The sequence below is a fragment of the Phoca vitulina genome, unplaced genomic scaffold (genome assembly GCF_004348235.1).
Source record: "Phoca vitulina isolate PV1807 unplaced genomic scaffold, GSC_HSeal_1.0 scaffold48, whole genome shotgun sequence".
Taxonomy (NCBI): Eukaryota; Metazoa; Chordata; class Mammalia; order Carnivora; family Phocidae; genus Phoca; species Phoca vitulina.
The window spans coordinates 3685729-3704155 of NW_022589751.1; the positions used below are offsets into that span (position 1 = coordinate 3685729).

The 18427-nt window shown below is 39.2% G+C and overlaps 1 protein-coding gene across 3 annotated transcripts in view; it reads right to left on the reverse strand.

Moving 5' to 3' along the window:
* BMS1 (BMS1 ribosome biogenesis factor) overlaps positions 1-18217 on the reverse strand; it is a 43630-nt gene extending 25413 nt beyond the window's left edge. For 2 of the 3 annotated variants that reach the window (XM_032432429.1, XM_032432428.1), the window contains exons 1-13: positions 18096-18172; positions 16333-16542; positions 15158-15348; positions 13020-13099; positions 9660-9848; positions 8875-9017; positions 8387-8506; positions 8009-8130; positions 7498-7691; positions 5392-5531; positions 3129-3874; positions 2817-2918; positions 1390-1547 (exon numbers count right to left, since the gene is read on the reverse strand). In XM_032432429.1, coding sequence (XP_032288320.1) covers positions 1390-1547; positions 2817-2918; positions 3129-3874; positions 5392-5531; positions 7498-7691; positions 8009-8130; positions 8387-8506; positions 8875-9017; positions 9660-9848; positions 13020-13099; positions 15158-15348; positions 16333-16508 — 2361 coding nt within the window. In that variant the 5' untranslated portion in view covers positions 16509-16542; positions 18096-18172. Of the gene's footprint in view, positions 1-1389; positions 1548-2816; positions 2919-3128; positions 3875-5391; positions 5532-7497; positions 7692-8008; positions 8131-8386; positions 8507-8874; positions 9018-9659; positions 9849-13019; positions 13100-15157; positions 15349-16332; positions 16543-18095 lie in introns of all 3 variants that reach the window. The other variant, XM_032432430.1, reaches the window with a different exon arrangement.
* Positions 18218-18427: the final 210 nt, after the last annotated feature.

Here is an 18427-nt window from a genome sequence, read left to right on the forward strand (position 1 = left end):
ATCTAGGCATTGAGGATCAACAGATTTTAACATCATAAGATGATTTTATGTGCCACCATTTAGGAAGCTGTCTTCCCCCCCCAAAAAAAAAAAAAAAAAAAATCAAACCTAAATCTAATCAAATTTCTAGATGTGCTGTCCATAGGGTAGCTACAACCACATGGTTATTTAAATTCTAATGAATTAAGATTAAATAAAACTAAAATTAAATTAAAAATGTAGTTCTTCTGTCTCACTAGCTACACTTAAAGTACTCAAGAGACACAAGTAGCCACACTGGACAGCTCAATGATCGATAGATCATTTCCATCATCACAGACAGTTCTATTGGTATTGCTCTGCACCATTTTACAGGAAATACAGAAGAGAGGAGCCTGATAAACTGCACAGAAGGATGCAATGCAATCCAGAAAAACCAGAATATGAGAAACTCTACACATCAAACAGTTTCTTAAACAAATAAAATATATGGGAAAAAAAGAGATGGATGGAGGGGACTGTAGATTAAGAGACTGAAAAGGCAGAGTGAAAACTAACCCCCCCAAAATCTGATAAAACTAACCTATAGTACAAACTTGGAGGATGAAATTATGAAGAAAAGTAGGAAATGATTACCATAAGAGTCATGGTTCCTTCTGCAGGGAGGACAGGACTATGACTGGGATGGACACACAGTGGTTACATGGGTCCTCACCTAGTAATCCATTACTTTAAACTGTTGTTTTTATGTGGTTTTCTATAATCTGTATGAAATTTTACTGCAAAAAAAAGTTACCTAAAATCTCATAAAGTGCTTAAGTGCTACTCAGTGAATTAAATTAAGTAATATGATAGTGATCAGGCCTAAGGAGTGATATTTAAGCAAAACTGAATGATCAAAAGAAGCCAGCCTTAAGAACGTCAGAACATTCCAGAAGAGAAAACTGAGGGGCAAGAAGTCTAAGATGGTATTAAGCCTGGCAAGTTTGAGAACTCAATGAACTCCAGTGGACTGAAGAGTGGTGAGCAGGGGAAGAAAATTTACCAGTATCATGGATTTTTTTGTTTACAAACAGTAGAAATTATAAATGTTAACTCAGGGACATGAGGTATATCCTAGTTATAAAACACAAAATATTTCAAATATATGAAAAATTATGTGCAATGCTTCAAAATAAAGATTAACACTACTATCCATTTTCCATTTCTCCATAACACATGCACAGAGTCTGCCTAAACTCAAAACACATTATTGCTTAGGATGCAGTCCAATATCTGGGGGAATGTCCTATTATCTCACAAAAATGAAAAGCTAGTAACAGGCAGGAAATACTGAAATCACATAATCTTCTTTTAGAACAATTCCCTAATTGCCTCAGAAGTGAAACATAGATTCATATTCAGCCTTACCTCTTCTAAATCCCAATCATGGGGTGCCTCCACATGAAATCTGGAGCAGTCCAAAGAGTCAAGCTTATGTTTACACTCTCTTGAAGGCTGGCTGACACGAAACAACCCTCCAAGTTCTTCCCTGGTATCACCATCTTCTTCTTCATTATCCTCTGTCACTAAAGAGACCACCATGATGAAAAAGTGAGAACAAATCTTCACCCTAAAGGACCTGGGACTATGGGTCCCTGTTTGTGGTCGGTATGGTGGTGTCCCTGAGTGCATCAGCTACAGAAAGAGAAAAGGCCAGGGAACTACTGCTCAATGTGTCTGGAGGACCTAGGCCCTCCTACAAGAAAGCAGCAAAGAGTTCAGGGAGGAGACAGAACGCTGTGGGTTATGGAAAGAAAGGGACATTTAAAGGCAGAGCTTTTAATTAGCATAAAGAGTTCCTCTTGAAGACTGCTGAGTCTCTAATCACTAAGAGTACTTAGGCAAATTTGCAAAGACGTGGATGGAACTGGAGGGTGTTACGCTGAGCGAAATAAGTCAATCAGAGAAAGGCATGTATCATATGACCTCACTGATAAGAGGAATTCTTAATCTCAGGAAACAAACTAAGGGTTGCTGGAGTGGTGGGGGGTGGGAGGGATGGGGTGGCTGGGTGATAGACATTGGGGAGGGTATGTGCTATGGTGAGCGCTGTGAATTGTGAAAGACTGTTGAATCACAGATCTGTACCTCTGAAACAAATAATACAATATATGTTAAAAAAAAAAAAAGAAGAAGAAGAAGATAGCAGGAGGGGAAGAGTGAAGTGGGGGGAATCAGAGGGGGAGACGAACCATGAGAGACGATGGACTCTGAAAAACAAACTGAGGGTTCTAGAGGGGAGGGGGGTGGGAGGATGGGTTAGCCTGGTGATGGGTATTAAAGAGCACTGGGTGTTATATGCAAACAATGAATCATGGAACACTACATCAAAAACTAATGATGTAATGTATGGTGATTAACATAACATAAAAAAAAAAAAGAGTACTTAGGCAAAACCCGAATGGAAATCAGCACACACCAACCTTTCGATTCAATGCTCCTAGCTCCCATATACTCCTTTGGCCTTGTTCTAATCACATAGTAACTGGGACCCCAATATAAAATGCACCACTTTGTTCTTTTCTGGCACTAAATTCTACCCAAAAAAATGTCCTGAAGGACTTTGGATAGAGGATATAAAATGACATAACGGAGAGTATTCTCGTCAAAAGTTCTACGGCAAACCCATGAGCTGATGATTAAAAACATCTGCTACATATAAACTACGACAGCCAACGATATCATATGGATTTCAAAAGTACCACCCAAATCCTCCAACCAATTTCCTCATCTCCCTTCCAGAAAATGGTCTAAGAAACTAAAACGTTTCTAGATCTGAACCAGAGCTCTCTTACCTGTGCCATAAATAAGCTTTCGAAGGTTTGGAGTTGCCTGTTGCTGCCTCAGAAAGGCCTCAGCTGCCTTCCTGGAAAGGTCTTCCTTCCACTTGAGGGCGCCTGGAAGGACCAACGCCAACACAGGTTAAGTGTGTTTATCTGTCCTTTCTGCCTTGAGCTCACTGCTCATTCATCCTCAAATCCTTGAGTGCAATATTTGAAAAGTTAACAAAATCTCCAAAACAGCAGACTCCCAAATGTAGACATTCTATTTGTAGAACATTTCCAGTGCCAAGTTTATAACAACAGTTACACTAAATTTAAGCATACCTGAAGTTTCTGTGGAATAGTTGTTTTCTTCCTTGTAATCTTCTTCCTCTTTGAGTAAGTCTTCCACATCACTGGTCTCATCAGTTAAGTTCTCTGACCCCAGTCTCTGACCACCGGTCACTTGAAAAGACTCTGGAAACTTTTTTCTAATAACCTCTTCATTTTCTGAATCCTCATCCTCTGTACTGAGACAGGAGCTTTCTTCAGTTTCATCTTCAGATGCAAATGCCTCTTCAGCTGTGCAATGGCCTGAATCTGAAGTGGTGAGGGCTGCTTTCTCCAAATTCAAGCTGTTACTCAAACCATTAGTTTGTACAAGTCCTGCTTTACTACTGTCTCCAACAACTTTAGATTCTGAAATAACCCTCTCTCCTGAAGGGGAGTCGTCTCCTTCACTGCTTCCACCGGCTTCCTCTGCTTCTCCTTCTTCCTCTGAGCTCCTCTCGAGATCATCATCACTGTCAGCAAATGCTGGCAAGTCCACCTCGAGGTCTTCTTCCATCTCCTCGAGTCTCTGCCGTTTGACACGTCTGCCCGTCGCATACACCGTATTCGTCATTTCGGCATCTGCCTCCTCTTCTGTTTCATCATCACTAGAGCTATCGTCCAACCTGTCACCTTCAGACATTTCTTCATCATCTTCGTCATCACTATCTCCAGACTCATCTTCATCTCCAAAAATGGCTTTCCGACGCACTCGGCCAGTTTTCAAATCCATCTGCTTTTCCTCTTTTGGCATCCACTGCCTATATGACCAAGTAAATGCAAAATAACTCAATTTGTACAGTAACTGGCTACTCTAGACATGGCAAGTTCAATACTTAGGCAAACAGAAGATAATATCAAGGAATGGTTTGGTTTTTTTTTGTTTTGTTTTTTTTTTTTTTTAAGATTTTATTTATTTATTTGAGACAGAATGAGAGAGAGAGAGCACGTGAGAGGGGGGAGGGTCAGAGGGAGAAGCAGGCTCCCTTGCTCGGCAGGGAGCCCGATGCGGGACTCGATCCAGGGACTCCAGGATCATGACCTGAGCCGAAGGCAGTCGCTTAACCAACTGAGCCACCCAGGCGCCCTCAAGGAATGGTTTTAAATAACATAGCATAGAAAGAAATGATTTGATAAATACTGGGAGAGATACTGAGCAAACTCAAGCACAATTCCCTAACACCTTTCTTCCAAAGAACTTATAAAGAGGTAACCTTTAAAAAACAAAAAGTCTAACATTAGGGAAAAATTGCTCTATAGGGAAGTGAGTGTTTGATCAATATTTTAGAAGACTGATCATTTCCAAGCTTGAAATAGATGATCCTTAAATGACTGATTCCAGATCCAAAGCCAGGAAAATACAAAGTTAAGCCTGGAACATCCTGTTGTGTCATAAAGTCAGGAAATGCTCAAAGGCTAATAGGGAAGTGCCAAAAGGACACAGGAGACAGAATGAAGGGATAATCTAGGCAACAGAAAGAATGATAGTAATAGGATAAAAACAAATGGAATTTTTTAAAAAGTCAATTAGTCAACAGTGATATTAAAATAAAGGGGTGGAAGTTAAGAGCTTCCTGTTAAAGAATGCCAGCTAATATATTAAGAATACTGTACTTAACTATCATCTATACCATCTGCTAATTAGAGGGCAGCAGATAAATTTTTCCAAAAAATTTTACTTTGTATACATTTATAATAAATTATAAACTAGATAATTTCAATCATTTTCAGACTGATTTTTATTGGGAATCACACATAAATCACTAAATAAAACCAAAACACTCATTATGTATAAGATATACAAATTCCCAACCCAGACTAAAAATAATTCAAATAAGCTACACATTAGTGGATACTGACCCAGGACATACTACAACACAGTCTAAGGAAAACTCTAAGAGATAAGATATGTAGCTTCTCAACAACCACCTGAACAAGCTTCCTTACTCTGCTTATACTAGTATTTGGCCACTAAAAGAAAGCCAAGTGGCCTCAGGTCTCCTAAGAATCAAAAGCAACCTATAGAAAACATTTTGTGATATCTGAGGAATATTCTGGGTTTGCTAAAAACTGAATCCTGTATAATATTTCAAGAATACCTCCATGTAAGGTCACATAACTGAAAAGCCCTCAGAAACATATGTATATATATATATAGCAAAGCAAAAAAACCTGGAATGAATCCCACCAAAAGGTGTATTGATGGCAGAATGATAGGTGATATAATCTTCTGTAATATAATATTTTTTTATGAAAAACAAAAAAATGGCAAACTTACCCTTGATTATCTATATCCTCTGACCCCAGTGGTTTGGAATCCGAAAAAAGTGTCACTCTACTTGAAGCCATCTTGGCATCGATAGTGGAATGGGTGGAAATGAGACTTTGTACCAGTTCATGAGTGGGCCTCACCTCGTCCTGTCAAGGCCACCAAGAAAGGGAAAGTGAGGAACACACAAGAATTCGGAAGAGCCACATACTGGTTTCAATCAGTTTCTCAAAATTATCCTAAACATAACATAGTTTCTGAAAACATTTCTTATTGCCTCAAAAAAAAAAAAAAAATCTTAGTCTAAAATTGACCTCTGTCTTCATTAAACTTTTCCAAAGTTCATGGAGTATACAACCTGATAACCTAAATACTTAGCTAGAAAAACCTTAAGTGCCAATGCTACACAAAACGTTTAGTTTGCCCAATAAAATTCCATTGCAGAATAAACAAAATGAAAATCTGGGGTTCATTTAAAAAAAATTCTGCTGCCTTTGATTCAAAATTTTCACTTCAAGGAATTTACTGCATAGAAAGATCCCTCCCAGTGACCAAAACTGCATGCTTGAGAGTGCTAACTGCAGCAATGTTCAAACCAGGGGAAGCTAGGGGTGACCTCCCCACAGATTTCCAAGGGTTGGTTCAATAAATAAAATTTATCCAGACAACGAAATACCACACAGCTGTAAAAAAGACCAAAGCAGCTCTACAAATACTAACAGGGAAAAATGGAATCATGTATTCTTAGGTGCCCCCCAAAAGTTGCAAGAGCATTTAAAGTTGGAGCCCATATAAGAAATATTATGGGGCACCTGGGTGGCTCAGTCAGTTAATCTACCTTCAACTCAGGACATGATCCTGGGGTCCTGGTATCGAGCCCTGTATCAGGCTCCCTGCTTGCAGGGGAGACCTGCTTCTCCCTCTGCCCCTCCCCACTGCTTATGCTCTCTCTCTCGTGTTCTCTCTCTAGCCCTCTCTCCCTTTCAAATAAATAAATAAAATCTTTAAAAAAAATAAAATAAATATTACTTCTCTCTCTCTCTCACAGACACACAAAGACCATCTATATGTATACAAATACATGGTATTTACATGTAATATTAATCCTCTAATTATACATAATATAATTTAGATAAATATGCATATGTTTAGAGAGAAAAATAAAAAGAGAAAGCAAAGAGAGCTAGAAAACACAGATACTGTATAGGCATACTTCAGAGATATTGTGGGTTCAGTTCTAAAACACCACAACGAAGCAAGTCAAATGAAATTTTTTGGTTTCCCAGTGCATATAAAAGTTATGTTTATACTATACTGTAGTCTATTAAGTGTGCAATAGCATTATGTCTAAAAAATATGTACATACCTTAATTAAAAAATACTTTATTGCTAAAAATGCTAATCATTATTTGAGCTTTCAGTGATAATCACTTATGACAGATACTGTAACAAATATAATAATAATGAAAACATTTGAAATATTGTGAGAATTAACATAATGTGACACAGACACAAAGTGAGCAAATGCTGTTGGAAAAAAGGCACCGATAGACTTGTTCAATATAGGGTTGCCACGAACTTCAATTTGTAAAAAAGGCAATATTGGTGAAATGCAATAAAGCGAAGCACAATAAAATGAGGTATGCTTGTATAAAGAAAGACAGGAAGTACAAGCACCAAACTGCTTGCAATGTTCACACTAGAAGACCTAGGATCCCCTGTGTGTCTTTTTATTTTTTATTTTTTTTAAAGATTTTATTTATTTTTCAACAGAGAGAGAGAGACAGCAAGAGAGGGAACACAAGCAGGGGGAGTGGGAGAGGGAGAAGCAGGCTTCCCGCCGAGCAGGGAGCCCGATGTGGGACTCAATTCCAGGACCCTGGGATCATGACGTGAGCTGAAGGCAGACGCTTAACGACTGAGCCACCCAGGCGCCCCTTCCCCTGTGTGTCTTGGCAACAGAATGGAGAACATGTATTTTACTTTCTGCTTAGTGCAATTGGTATTCTGTATATTTACAATATACATTGTAGCTTTTACCATAACTACAAATAAAGATAAAAAGCTTCAGTATATAAAAGCTGACTACATTACTTCCTGTCACTTTCCTCTTACCGATTCTTGGAAGCCATGGCTGCCACCAAGATCGACATAGACAGCATCTTTGTCGTATAGGACACCACCAACTCCAGAGAGAGGTGCATAAACCAACTTCTCCTTCTCATTTAAGCAGCGCTTCTTTTGTTGTTCAGGAAGGGCACAGGGGTCCGGGAGGAAACTGACATCACTCACAGCAAAATCTCCTACACCTGGAAGACAGATAGAGGAAGATGGCTTCAGCTGTAAGTGTATCAACTGTCAACAAAAACAGCCCACAGTTGGAAGGCTTCAACCACAAGGATATCGTTTGTCATGGCACTCTGCCTCTCTAGCTAACCAATGTCATCAGAACAGAAGGGATTTGGTCAACTCAACACCTTTGCTAGCTGAGGAAGAGCTCAGTTAGTCTTAAAATTTCTGGCATTGTGGCTCTATCTTATTTGGCCATTTTTCATTTTTCCTGAGAAATGAAGTAACTCATCCCAAGGGTTCTACAAATTTGGTAAATTTTACAACAAAAGGATACCTGGCATATGAATTTGGCTTTTATTTTTCAAGTGTGCTCCTCTTAAATATCCATAAAGAGACACCTTTCGGTCACACTTGATATTTGTTCGAATATCTTCTGGGTTTGTCAAATCTTCCATCCTAGAAAAATAAAACCCAATCGTAAGGCAGAAATAAATGTCAAAGTTTTTGTACCTCCCTTCACGTGTCAAAGACTGATCAAATTCACTAGTTCACTAAACACGTTGTTTAGAAAATTATAGGAAATACAGAAATAAGGAAGTGTAGTTCACCATCTCCCAAAGGAAAAGAAGCAAACACATGATTGCACTGCTCTTAGGCTCTACGTAATATACATTCTGTGAGTAAAATACCAGAAATGGGAAATAACGTGCACCTGGGGTTAAGGAAGAGATGAAAACATATCCAGAAAAACCCTTTATGGAAGAAGATTAAGCTTTGATCTGGGTTTTTTGGTGTGTCCTGGATTCTGGCAAGTAGAGAAAGGGATTCCAGGCTGAGAAAAGAATATGGAAAAAACATAAAGAAAAGAAAGCACAAGGGCACATCTGGGTGACTAGAGCACCACGGTCCAAAGACAGTTATCACTGAAGATTAAGGTTGAAAAAGCAGGATAGGACCATATCGTGTAGCCTTAAATGCTTCAAAATCCTCACATTTTTTCTAAACATTTCATACTTTACTCCTGAAGCCACAGCATCTTTAGGTAATGATACAAAAAAAGGAGATATTTTCCACCAACTACATTTCTCCCTCATTATTCAAAAATAAGAACAAAATAAGCTCTATTACTGTTCTTTTTCTGACCTTTGTAGCTTTGAAATATACAGGCCAGAAAAGAAAAACTTTACATGTACTTTTTACCTGTCTGCTAGGATATAAGGATGAGAAGTTTGCCATGTAAGAGGCCTAAACTTCATAACTGTAATAAAACGGCCCAGATTGTGAATTTCTTGGTTTTGATATTCTCCATGTACCATTCCAGAAAGGTAGAACAGCTTGGCACCCTAAACATTAAAAAAGCAAAAAATTAAATTTCAATTAAATTCTTGTCAATACTATATCAAAATAAAGACCTCTAAATAAGAAGCAATCCTAAGGGAGACTTCTAGAAAACCACTTATCAGTGCTTCCCAAACTTCTCTGCCTTCTTTCAGTACTCTTGTTAGGGCTTAGTAGAGGCAGAACTGCAAATACATTTAGCTTCAAGATTGCTCTCCAGTCAAGCAGTGGCATCTGTCTAGAGTACTGCACAGGGAGGACAGTGAGGCTCCTGGGCACAGAAAAACTTCTATGACCAATGGGCCACAGCAGTATGCAGGGGAGAGTGGACTGGCAGTACGTGTGTGCTATAGTTCCTGGTCCTGTAACTACGAGAAACTTCAGACAAACTCTATTAAATAATCACAAATCTAAAACATTTAGAGACAGGTATTGCCTGGTGCTGGGGGCGGCTACAGAGACAAATGAGACACACCAAGAGTTCTGAAATACAGACTATTTTGAGGAAATACTGCAGGGACTATGAACAGATATATAAAAGAAATTCCAAAGGTGAATCCTGAAGGGATGCTTATTAATCTCTCCTACTCAACCTATTTTTTTTAAAGATTATAGTGTTAGTATTCAATAATTAATTCTCTTCCTACCGGGTAGACTTCTGTCCAGAACCTGTGTTTTAATCGCTTCTTTGTCTTCTTCAGTTGTTTATTATGCTTGAAGGAATCTAAGTGAGTGAGAACGCCCATAATTTTGGGAAAGCCATGTACTTGACAGATGTTTAGAAACTCAAATGTTTCCATTTCAAACCCAAAGCTGGCATCTATAAGCATCAAAACCTAAAACAGAAAACACAATTACTCAAGGAAGCTACTCAAAAGAGACCATAAACAAACTATAGTCCATGGGCCAAATCTGACCCATGACCTGTTTTATAACTAAAGTTTTACTAGAACACAGCCATATTAATTTATGTATTGTCTACACCTGTGTTTGCACTACAACAACAAGGTTAAGCAGTGGCAAAAGAAACTATGACCCGCAAAGCTTAAGATATTTACCATCTGGCCCTTTACAGAAAAAGTTTGCCAACTCCTAATCTGGACTAAATCAAATGATTACTTAGGGATCATCGTGACAGAGAAAATGCCACCCTTTGACTTTCTCTAAAAGGCAACCATGAGACAATATCCACCACAATATAAATTTCCACTTCAAGAATTTGGATGTATTAGAAATAACTCAGGGACGCCTGGGTGGCTCAGTCGGTTGGGCGTCTGCCTTCGGCTCAGGTCATGATCCCAGGGTTCTGGGATCGGGTCCCGCATCGGGCTCCTTGCTTGGCAGGGAGCCTGCTTCTCCCTCTACCTGCTCTGCCTGCCACTCCCCTCGCTTGTGCTCTCTCTCTCTGACAAAAAAAATGAATAAAATCTTTAAAAAAAAAAAAAAAAAAAAGAAATAACTCAGAAAAAGTTGGGTCTAATTTGGCCCTCGCCCTCACCTGGAAAGTTCTCACTTCAAGAAATAAAAATTTTTGTAAGGTATTTTTAGGCCAAATAACAGGTCTCTAACAAGAAAACCAAGCAACAGATCTCTGACATCCAAAAAATGGGATGAAGTGGTAATCAGTGAAAAATACCAAAAATGTAAGAAAACTAAACATTTTTGTTTCAGTCTTCTCACAGGGAAAAAAAAAAGTTTTTTGCTGGTATATAGTAGGAAAGCTCTATCTTATGCTAATTTATAACATGCATTTGCTCAGAAACTAAAAAAAAAAAAAAAAAAAGCTATCAGTTTAGAATTGAAAGGAATGCTAATCTATAAGAAAATATAAGCATATAAGACCAATTTTTAAGATTTTTGACTCTTCAAACATGCAAAATAATTTCAGAGTTCACTACTGGATACTTCTAGTTTTAATATATTAAAGACATCTCTGTTCTCATCTTTCTGTAGCTAATTGAAACGCACACACACACACACACAGAAACAGAATCAGAAACACTTATCTTTGGTTAAACTAAGGAACATTCATAATCCTAAACCACAAAATACATGACGGTGGGCCACTGAGCACTGCAAGAAAGTACAGCAGCCACTGCAGACCACAGGCCAAGCTGGCAGCAGAGTTCTTCCACGCCCCTGAACAGGTTGAAGGTGAGCGGCTGGAAGTGGAATAGCCCTATATCCCATTTGACACCATAGAGTGCCACGGGCCAAGCAATTCATTGTAGGAACAGAAGAATAGGTAGCAACAGCCCCTTAGCTGACAATCTTGTCAACTAAAGATAAATGAAGCCTGTATTATTCCTTCAAAGCACACACGTGCAAATACACACAAATTCATGTATGTACATGCCTTTGCTGTGACTTAGGAGGCTTTATGACAACCCAGAGCAGAGCAATCAACATTTTTAAACAAGTTAAAAAATTATGGTACATGCAACAGAATACTTAAAAAGAACGAGGTTGAGCTATAGTACTTATATACTTTTAAGACATACTGAGTGAAAAAAAAAAGCAAAGTACAGAACAGAATGTATAATAAATAGTGTATGCTTTAAAAGGGTTGCATATGAATTTATATACATATCTAGAATATTGCTTTGAGGGAAACTGAGAGACTAGGGGTCATAGCAGGAAAGAGAAAACATGCATTGTACTCTATAATACAGTTTGAATATTTTACCAAATGCATGGGTTCCTTTTTAAGTCTTAAAAAGATGTATATGAAAGACATCTTTCTTTTTTTTTTTTTAAAGATTTTTTTATTTATTTATCTGAGAGAGAGAATGGGAGACAGAGAGCATGAGAGGGGGAGGATCAGAGGGAGAAGCAGACTCCCCACTGAGCAGGGAGTCCGATGTGGGACTCGATCCCGGGACTCCAGGATCATGACCTGAGCCGAAGGCAGTTGCTTAACCAACTGAGCCACCCAGGCGCCCCGAAAGACATCTTTCTTAATATGTCTATGCTTTTAAAATTAGGGACTTGGTATATTTTACATAAAAAAGGAACCAATGATTCATATGCTAAACTACTGTAATCATTTCAAAACACGAGATTTAATTAGTTTATACTATTTTATGTTGACAATGACACACTTATTTTTATTAATAGTATAGCATTACATGTTCAAAATTTGAATGGCATTTAGTTTTCTGATATTAGAATGGCACAGCTCTAACATCTACATTAAATTACCTTTTATTTTATATTTTAGGACACTTCATGGGCCAAAGGTTAAAATCTGTAGCTCATGTCACCAAACAGCTTTCCAGAAATTGTTGAAACAAAAAAACAAACAAAAAACGGCCTCTGTTACCCCACTCTTCCTAATCAATATGGCTTTATTTTTTTCTTAGATTTATTTTTGTTAACTTAAAATATAATTAATGAACATTACCATTAAATGCAATCAAAGTTGCACAATTTCCATATGTTGTGTACTGTCTAGATTTTCTATTATAAACTCTGACAACTTCTCAAAAGCAATTCATGAACTTATTTTGTCATAATCATTAAGAACTGGAGTTTCTGGCACCACCAAGAGCAGAGTTCCTATACTCAGAAACTACTTAACTTCTAGGGACTCAATTTCATCCTATGTAAACTGGAGATAATACCTACTTACCTCTAAGGCATACTGGGGGATTTGATGAACTAAATTTCTAGAAAGCTGTTAGCACAGTGCCTAGTAAGGATTCAAGAAATGGTCTCACTACTTACATATTTGTATGTCTGTATGTCTGTCTGTATGTATATCTTAACTATGTTAAAGGTTTTTCTGTAATTCGCTTGTAGATTTGAGACATTTCACTGTGCATATTCCATTCTTATTATAACAGTATTATCATAATCATCAATTCAAACACATCTATGGTATCCCTGATTATATTCACCATTCCTTTAATAATCATAAGCCTTTCTTTCCTTCAACATGAGATAAATAATATACCACACTGCTGTTAAGTCCTCATCAGAAATTCACACTGCCCCCACTGACTTACCAAATCTGCCACTTTAGCCAGATCAATCATCATGTTAATGTCACACCCACATTCAATAATGGTGAGTCTGCGCTTTTTACCTGTAAGTGAAAAGACAACAATTTCATTTTTTTTTTTAAGATTTTATTTATTTATTTTAGAGAAAGAGAGAGCATGCTAGTAGGGGGAGGAGCAGAGGGAGAGGGAAAGAGAGAGAGAGAAAATCTCAAGCAGACTTTGCGCCGAGTTCAGAGCCCCACACAGGGCCCGATCTCATGACCCTGAGATCATGACCTGAGCCTAAATCAAGAGTCGGATGTTTAACTGACTGTGCCACCCAGGCACAACCCCCAAATTTTACTTTAAAAAAAAAATATCCATTTACTCGAATTACCATTTTAAATTCTATCCAGTAAAGCACCATATACCCTTACACAAGTATGCCAGAAGTTCATTTTTATAGGAGAAAACTGATAAAATAAATTCCACCTTGGTTTTTTTGCTAGGTTCCCTAATTTTAAAATAATGTCAGAAGTTTACCCACATGAATAAAGTGCCCAAACACGTAAAATTCTGCCTGGAATGGGCAGACAAGCAAGCTTCACGATGACCATGACCCTGCTGTTCAGCAGCAGGCCAACACTTCTATCTTTATCAAAGTTCCCCACATTCCCACTGTAGCTAAAAACATCCTCAAACATAATGCAAGAGAATCTTCATGGAACAGTCATTAGTTCTAACTTAAGTTAAAAGGAATCAGTCTGTGACTCTTGATCTTAAAGTTGAGCTCAAGCCCCACGTTAGGGTAGAGTTTACAATCAATCAATAAATAAATACATAAATACATACATACATACACACATAAATACATACATACATAGAAGAATAAATACATAAATACATACATACATACATAAAAGTGGGGTGCTTGGCTATCTCAGTCAGTGGAGCATGCGACTCTTGATCTCCAAGCCAGGAGTTCAAGCCCCACAATGGGGGTAAGAGTTTACTTTAAAAAAAGAAAAATTAATAAGAAATCTGTCAAAATGACAGGAATGCCTTTATGATAAAGAAAAAGCTTTGGGGCACCTGGGTGGCTCAGTTGGTTAAGCATCTGGCTCTTGGTTTTGGCTCAGGTCATGATCTCCAGTTCCTGAGATGGAGCCTTGCATGGGGCTCCGGGCTCCATGCTCAGTGGGGAATGTGCTTGAAATATTCTCTCCCTCTGCCCCTGTCCCCACTTGCTCTTGCGTGCTCTCTCCCTAAAATAAATAAATAAATCTTAAAATAAAATTTAAAAAAAAAGGAAGAAAGAAAAGCCTCAATCCAACTATATTATTGCTATAATAAGAAATTTCAGGGGCTCAGTAGAGTATGTACCTTTTTTTTTTTTTAAAGATTTTATTTATTTATTTGAGAGAGAGAGAGAGAGCACAAGCAGGGGGAGCAGCAGAGGGAGAGGGAGAAGCAGGCTTCCTGCCAAGCAAGGAGCCCGATGTGGGACTCAATCCCAGGACCCTGAGATCATGACCCGAGCTGAAGGCAGACACTTAACAACTGAGCCACCCAGGCGCCCAAAGCATGCAACTCTTGATCTTGGGGTTGTGAGTTCAAGCCCCACGTTGGGTGGAGAGATTACTTAAAAATAAAATCTTTTTTAAAAAAAAAAAAAAAAAGGGGAAAGAAATTTCAGATTCTTTCATTGCCATTTGGGAATTTATTTCATCTTCCCTCAAACAGAAAGGTCACCATCTTCCAGACCAGACAACTTCTCACAGAAAAAGAGAGGAAATCTCCCTCACTTTCCTAACAATGTGGCTTCACGAGGGCAAGCAGGTATGCCTGACACACGGCAGATACTCACTCCCTGTTAAATGAAGGTTGTCACCATGAACAACCCAGGCTGCCCAGGCCTGCCAAACCTCTCAGAGAACACACCTGGCAAATCCATATAGCAGTCAGAATTAGGTATACATCTACATCATTATTATATCAGGGAATCTATCCTTTTTTGAAGCTATAGCCAATTTAGTACAAGAGAGGTAATATGAAGTGAGAACATTACTTTAACATTTACCAGTCCAACAGAATGTTCAACAAAGACATGCCTATCCCTCAGACGACATATGCCCTATCCGCCTGGGGTAGCACCCTCCTACCTGACACGATCGTTACAGGGCCTCTGATCTCTGTCAGCTTCTGCCTGGTGAAGTTCCGAATGAGGCACTGGATCAAAGTGCTCTTTCCAACTTTTGGAGGCCCCATCACCACCACCACTATTGGTGGGGGCTCTAATGGAGTTCGATCAACCACTGGAATGTGATGCTTTTTTGTCTTCAAATCTTGAGTCCTATTTGTAAAAAGAAAGAAAAATTAAATCCACTTTCAAAATATAAAAGGCATCATCCTTATAAGTAAAGATTTTAAAGAGAGCAGAACAGACAATATGGATAGTATTAACTTGTTAACTTCTAGACCCAATCCAAATAACCACTTTAGTAAACATATAACAGATTGACTTCAACAGTATAGAGTATTAAAAACTATACACACCTTAAATCTGATTGCTTTATTAGCTGACTGTACTAGTTTAAAAAAAAAAAGATAAACATGCAGGCAGTGTATCATAATGAATAACAGCAGGAGCTGTGGAGTTAACTTTGGCTCTCCTATTAGAATTTAATTCAATAATGTTTAAAGTACAATGGCTGGCATATAATAAGAATGCATTAAATAAAGCTATTTATTACTACATATTATATGAAACATATCCAGAAAAAAACACAAGCACACCTATTACCATAGAAACTGTTTAAATTTTACAAATTCTTTCTTTCTTTCTTTCTAGAAGGCTCCAGGCGCAGTGTGGGGTCCAACATGGGGCTTGAACTCACATAAAGAGTCAGATGCTTAACCGACAGAGCCACCTAAGAGCCCCACAAACAAAGAAATTCTATAAAGAAAAACTCTTAAGCTTTTCTCTTGGGCAAAAAAAGCCAATCAGTGGGCAGATACTGGAGGCAAGGCAGCTTCCATAGGAAAGACTACTTGCTCACATTTTATTTTTTTATTTTTTTAATGTAGGGTTCATGCCCAGCATGGATCCAATGCAGGGCTTGAACTCACAACCCCAAGATCAAGACCTGAGCAGAGATCAAGAACTGGACGCTTAACCAACTGAGTCACCTAGGCTCACATTTTAGTAAAAGGAATATGGCATGCATCTTCATGTCCTTCAAAGCTGTTAAAGACTCATGAATCCAAACATCTGGGGAGGCTCCTACTGTTTAAAAAGAACAAATGGAATGAACAACTAGACTCCAGCTAAACATACCTGTGAAAGGATCGAGCCATCCGCACAGCAGACTGGACTGCAAAAGCTTTGGGGTTTCTCTTCCGGGCATCTTCCTCGTCTCCAAGTTGGAGATCCTGCAGATGCCGTTTCTTTTTCTTCTCAGCTTTGGGCCCACTGTTTTTCTTTCTGTGTTTCTTCTGGTCCTTAGTCTCCATAGTGGCTTTTTGCCAATTCACAGGTAACTCTAACCTACATTGATAAGGCAGGGATATGGGAAACATTTTACAATCCAGAAAACACCCAAGGAAAAACAGCAAATTTCATTTATTTCTTTATGAAGAGATAAGGTATTCCTGCAACAAGGATAGAAATTGCTTAATACTATTCCCAATTTCATTTCTCTGTTATGCTATAAATTAGATTTGCTAGTTCCTTCTGCTTATGTTACTTTTTATTCATCTTAAGTGTCTATATCAGCACTATTTCTGCAATAATGGAAATACTCTATACCTATACTTTTCAACACAGTGGCCACTTACCACATGTGGCTTCTGAGAACTTAAAATGGACCCAGTGAAACTGAGAAACTGAAATTGAATATAATTTTAATTAATTCCATTCTAAATTTAAATAGCCATATGTGACTAGTAGTTACCACACTGGACTGCTCAGCCCAAAATATCAGTTGGACTAATGAAGTGGTTTCCAAACTTAAACCATCTTTAAGACATTTTAACAAATTAAAGCATTTTAATAATCCTCCAACATGATAACATGTGTTACTTTTAGTACCTGTTGATTCTGTAAAATTTTAAATTACAATAATCATTTATATGCATTTAAAAAAATAGTAACATCTAGATGTGTGAGATATGGTTGATTGTGGATGATGCCTGGAGACCACATGTATTTGCAGAAACCCTTACAAAGATTTCTGAGCGTCCTAGGAATTCATGGCCCATAAATTGAGAAACACTGAATTAGTGAGGTTTTTTAGGAAACCAGGCTGTATACAATCTGAGCACTTGGCTAATTAAAAAAGAAAAAGAAACTAAGAAAAAAGGAAAAAAAGGTCACTTCACTCAGTTAAGTTACTGAATTAATTTCAGTTCAATAAATATTTGTGCCTGCCTATGATGTACTAGGCATTTTGCCAAGAGAGGACTACAGCTGTGATCCGACTAGCGAAGGAAATCCAAACTAGTATCTTTCATGCCATGCAGTAAAGGGCCACATGAGAAGGCTGCACTTAGGAGATCAGTCAGAGACTTCCCACGGACACACACGAGCGCCAATAGAAGTCCACATATACCAGCATGTCAGGAAACACCAGCCAGGAGTTAGGAGAGCCGAGTTCTAGGGAACGCTTTGAAACTAAATAGCTATGTGATTTCAGGACGTTATTTTTCTTCTCTACTACATTTTGTTCCCAAACTTGTACTGACACTTTTCTCCCTCTCTTGGGGGGCGGGGAGAGGGATGGGAAAAGCACAACATGGAATCAACAGATGTGGCCCAGGTCTGAGTCACCTGCTAGGATTATCCCGCCAAGGAACGACCTCTCTCTTCTCCCTGCCACCTCCCCACCCGGTTCGGGCTCTCCGCACGAATTCATTCAGCCATCCCAAGGACCTCGGAGCAAGACTCCGGCACGCACTATGTGTGACCGGTCCAGCGCCTCAGGCGCTCTTCAGGGGCAAAGACTGTCCTGGCCGACTTTGCCAAGCACGACTCGCAAAACTCTCAGAGCCCCAGTCCCCGGGTGCCCACCACCGCCGCCTCCCCAACCCCGCGGCCGTTACCGGGTTCACAACTGCTACTTCTCAGGCCCGCATGGACAGCGCCGGAAACGGAAACGCACCCTACGCGCGGACTCTACGGGCCGGCAGGAAACAAGGATGCAGAAGAAAGAGACCGGCCAAAGGACGACTCGCGGGAAAGCCGGAAGGAAGGCTCCTGATTGGCTGAGGACGGGCGCAGGCGACAACTGCGCGGTGCGATCCAACCTGAGGCCGCGCGCCGCCCGGACCCGGCGGGGACGGCGGCCGCACTGCCCACCCTGCTTTGGGACTCCGAGCCGGTTCGTCGCGCACGTCTGAGTTCCCCCGGAGGCCGTGGCGACAGTGCGGCCTAG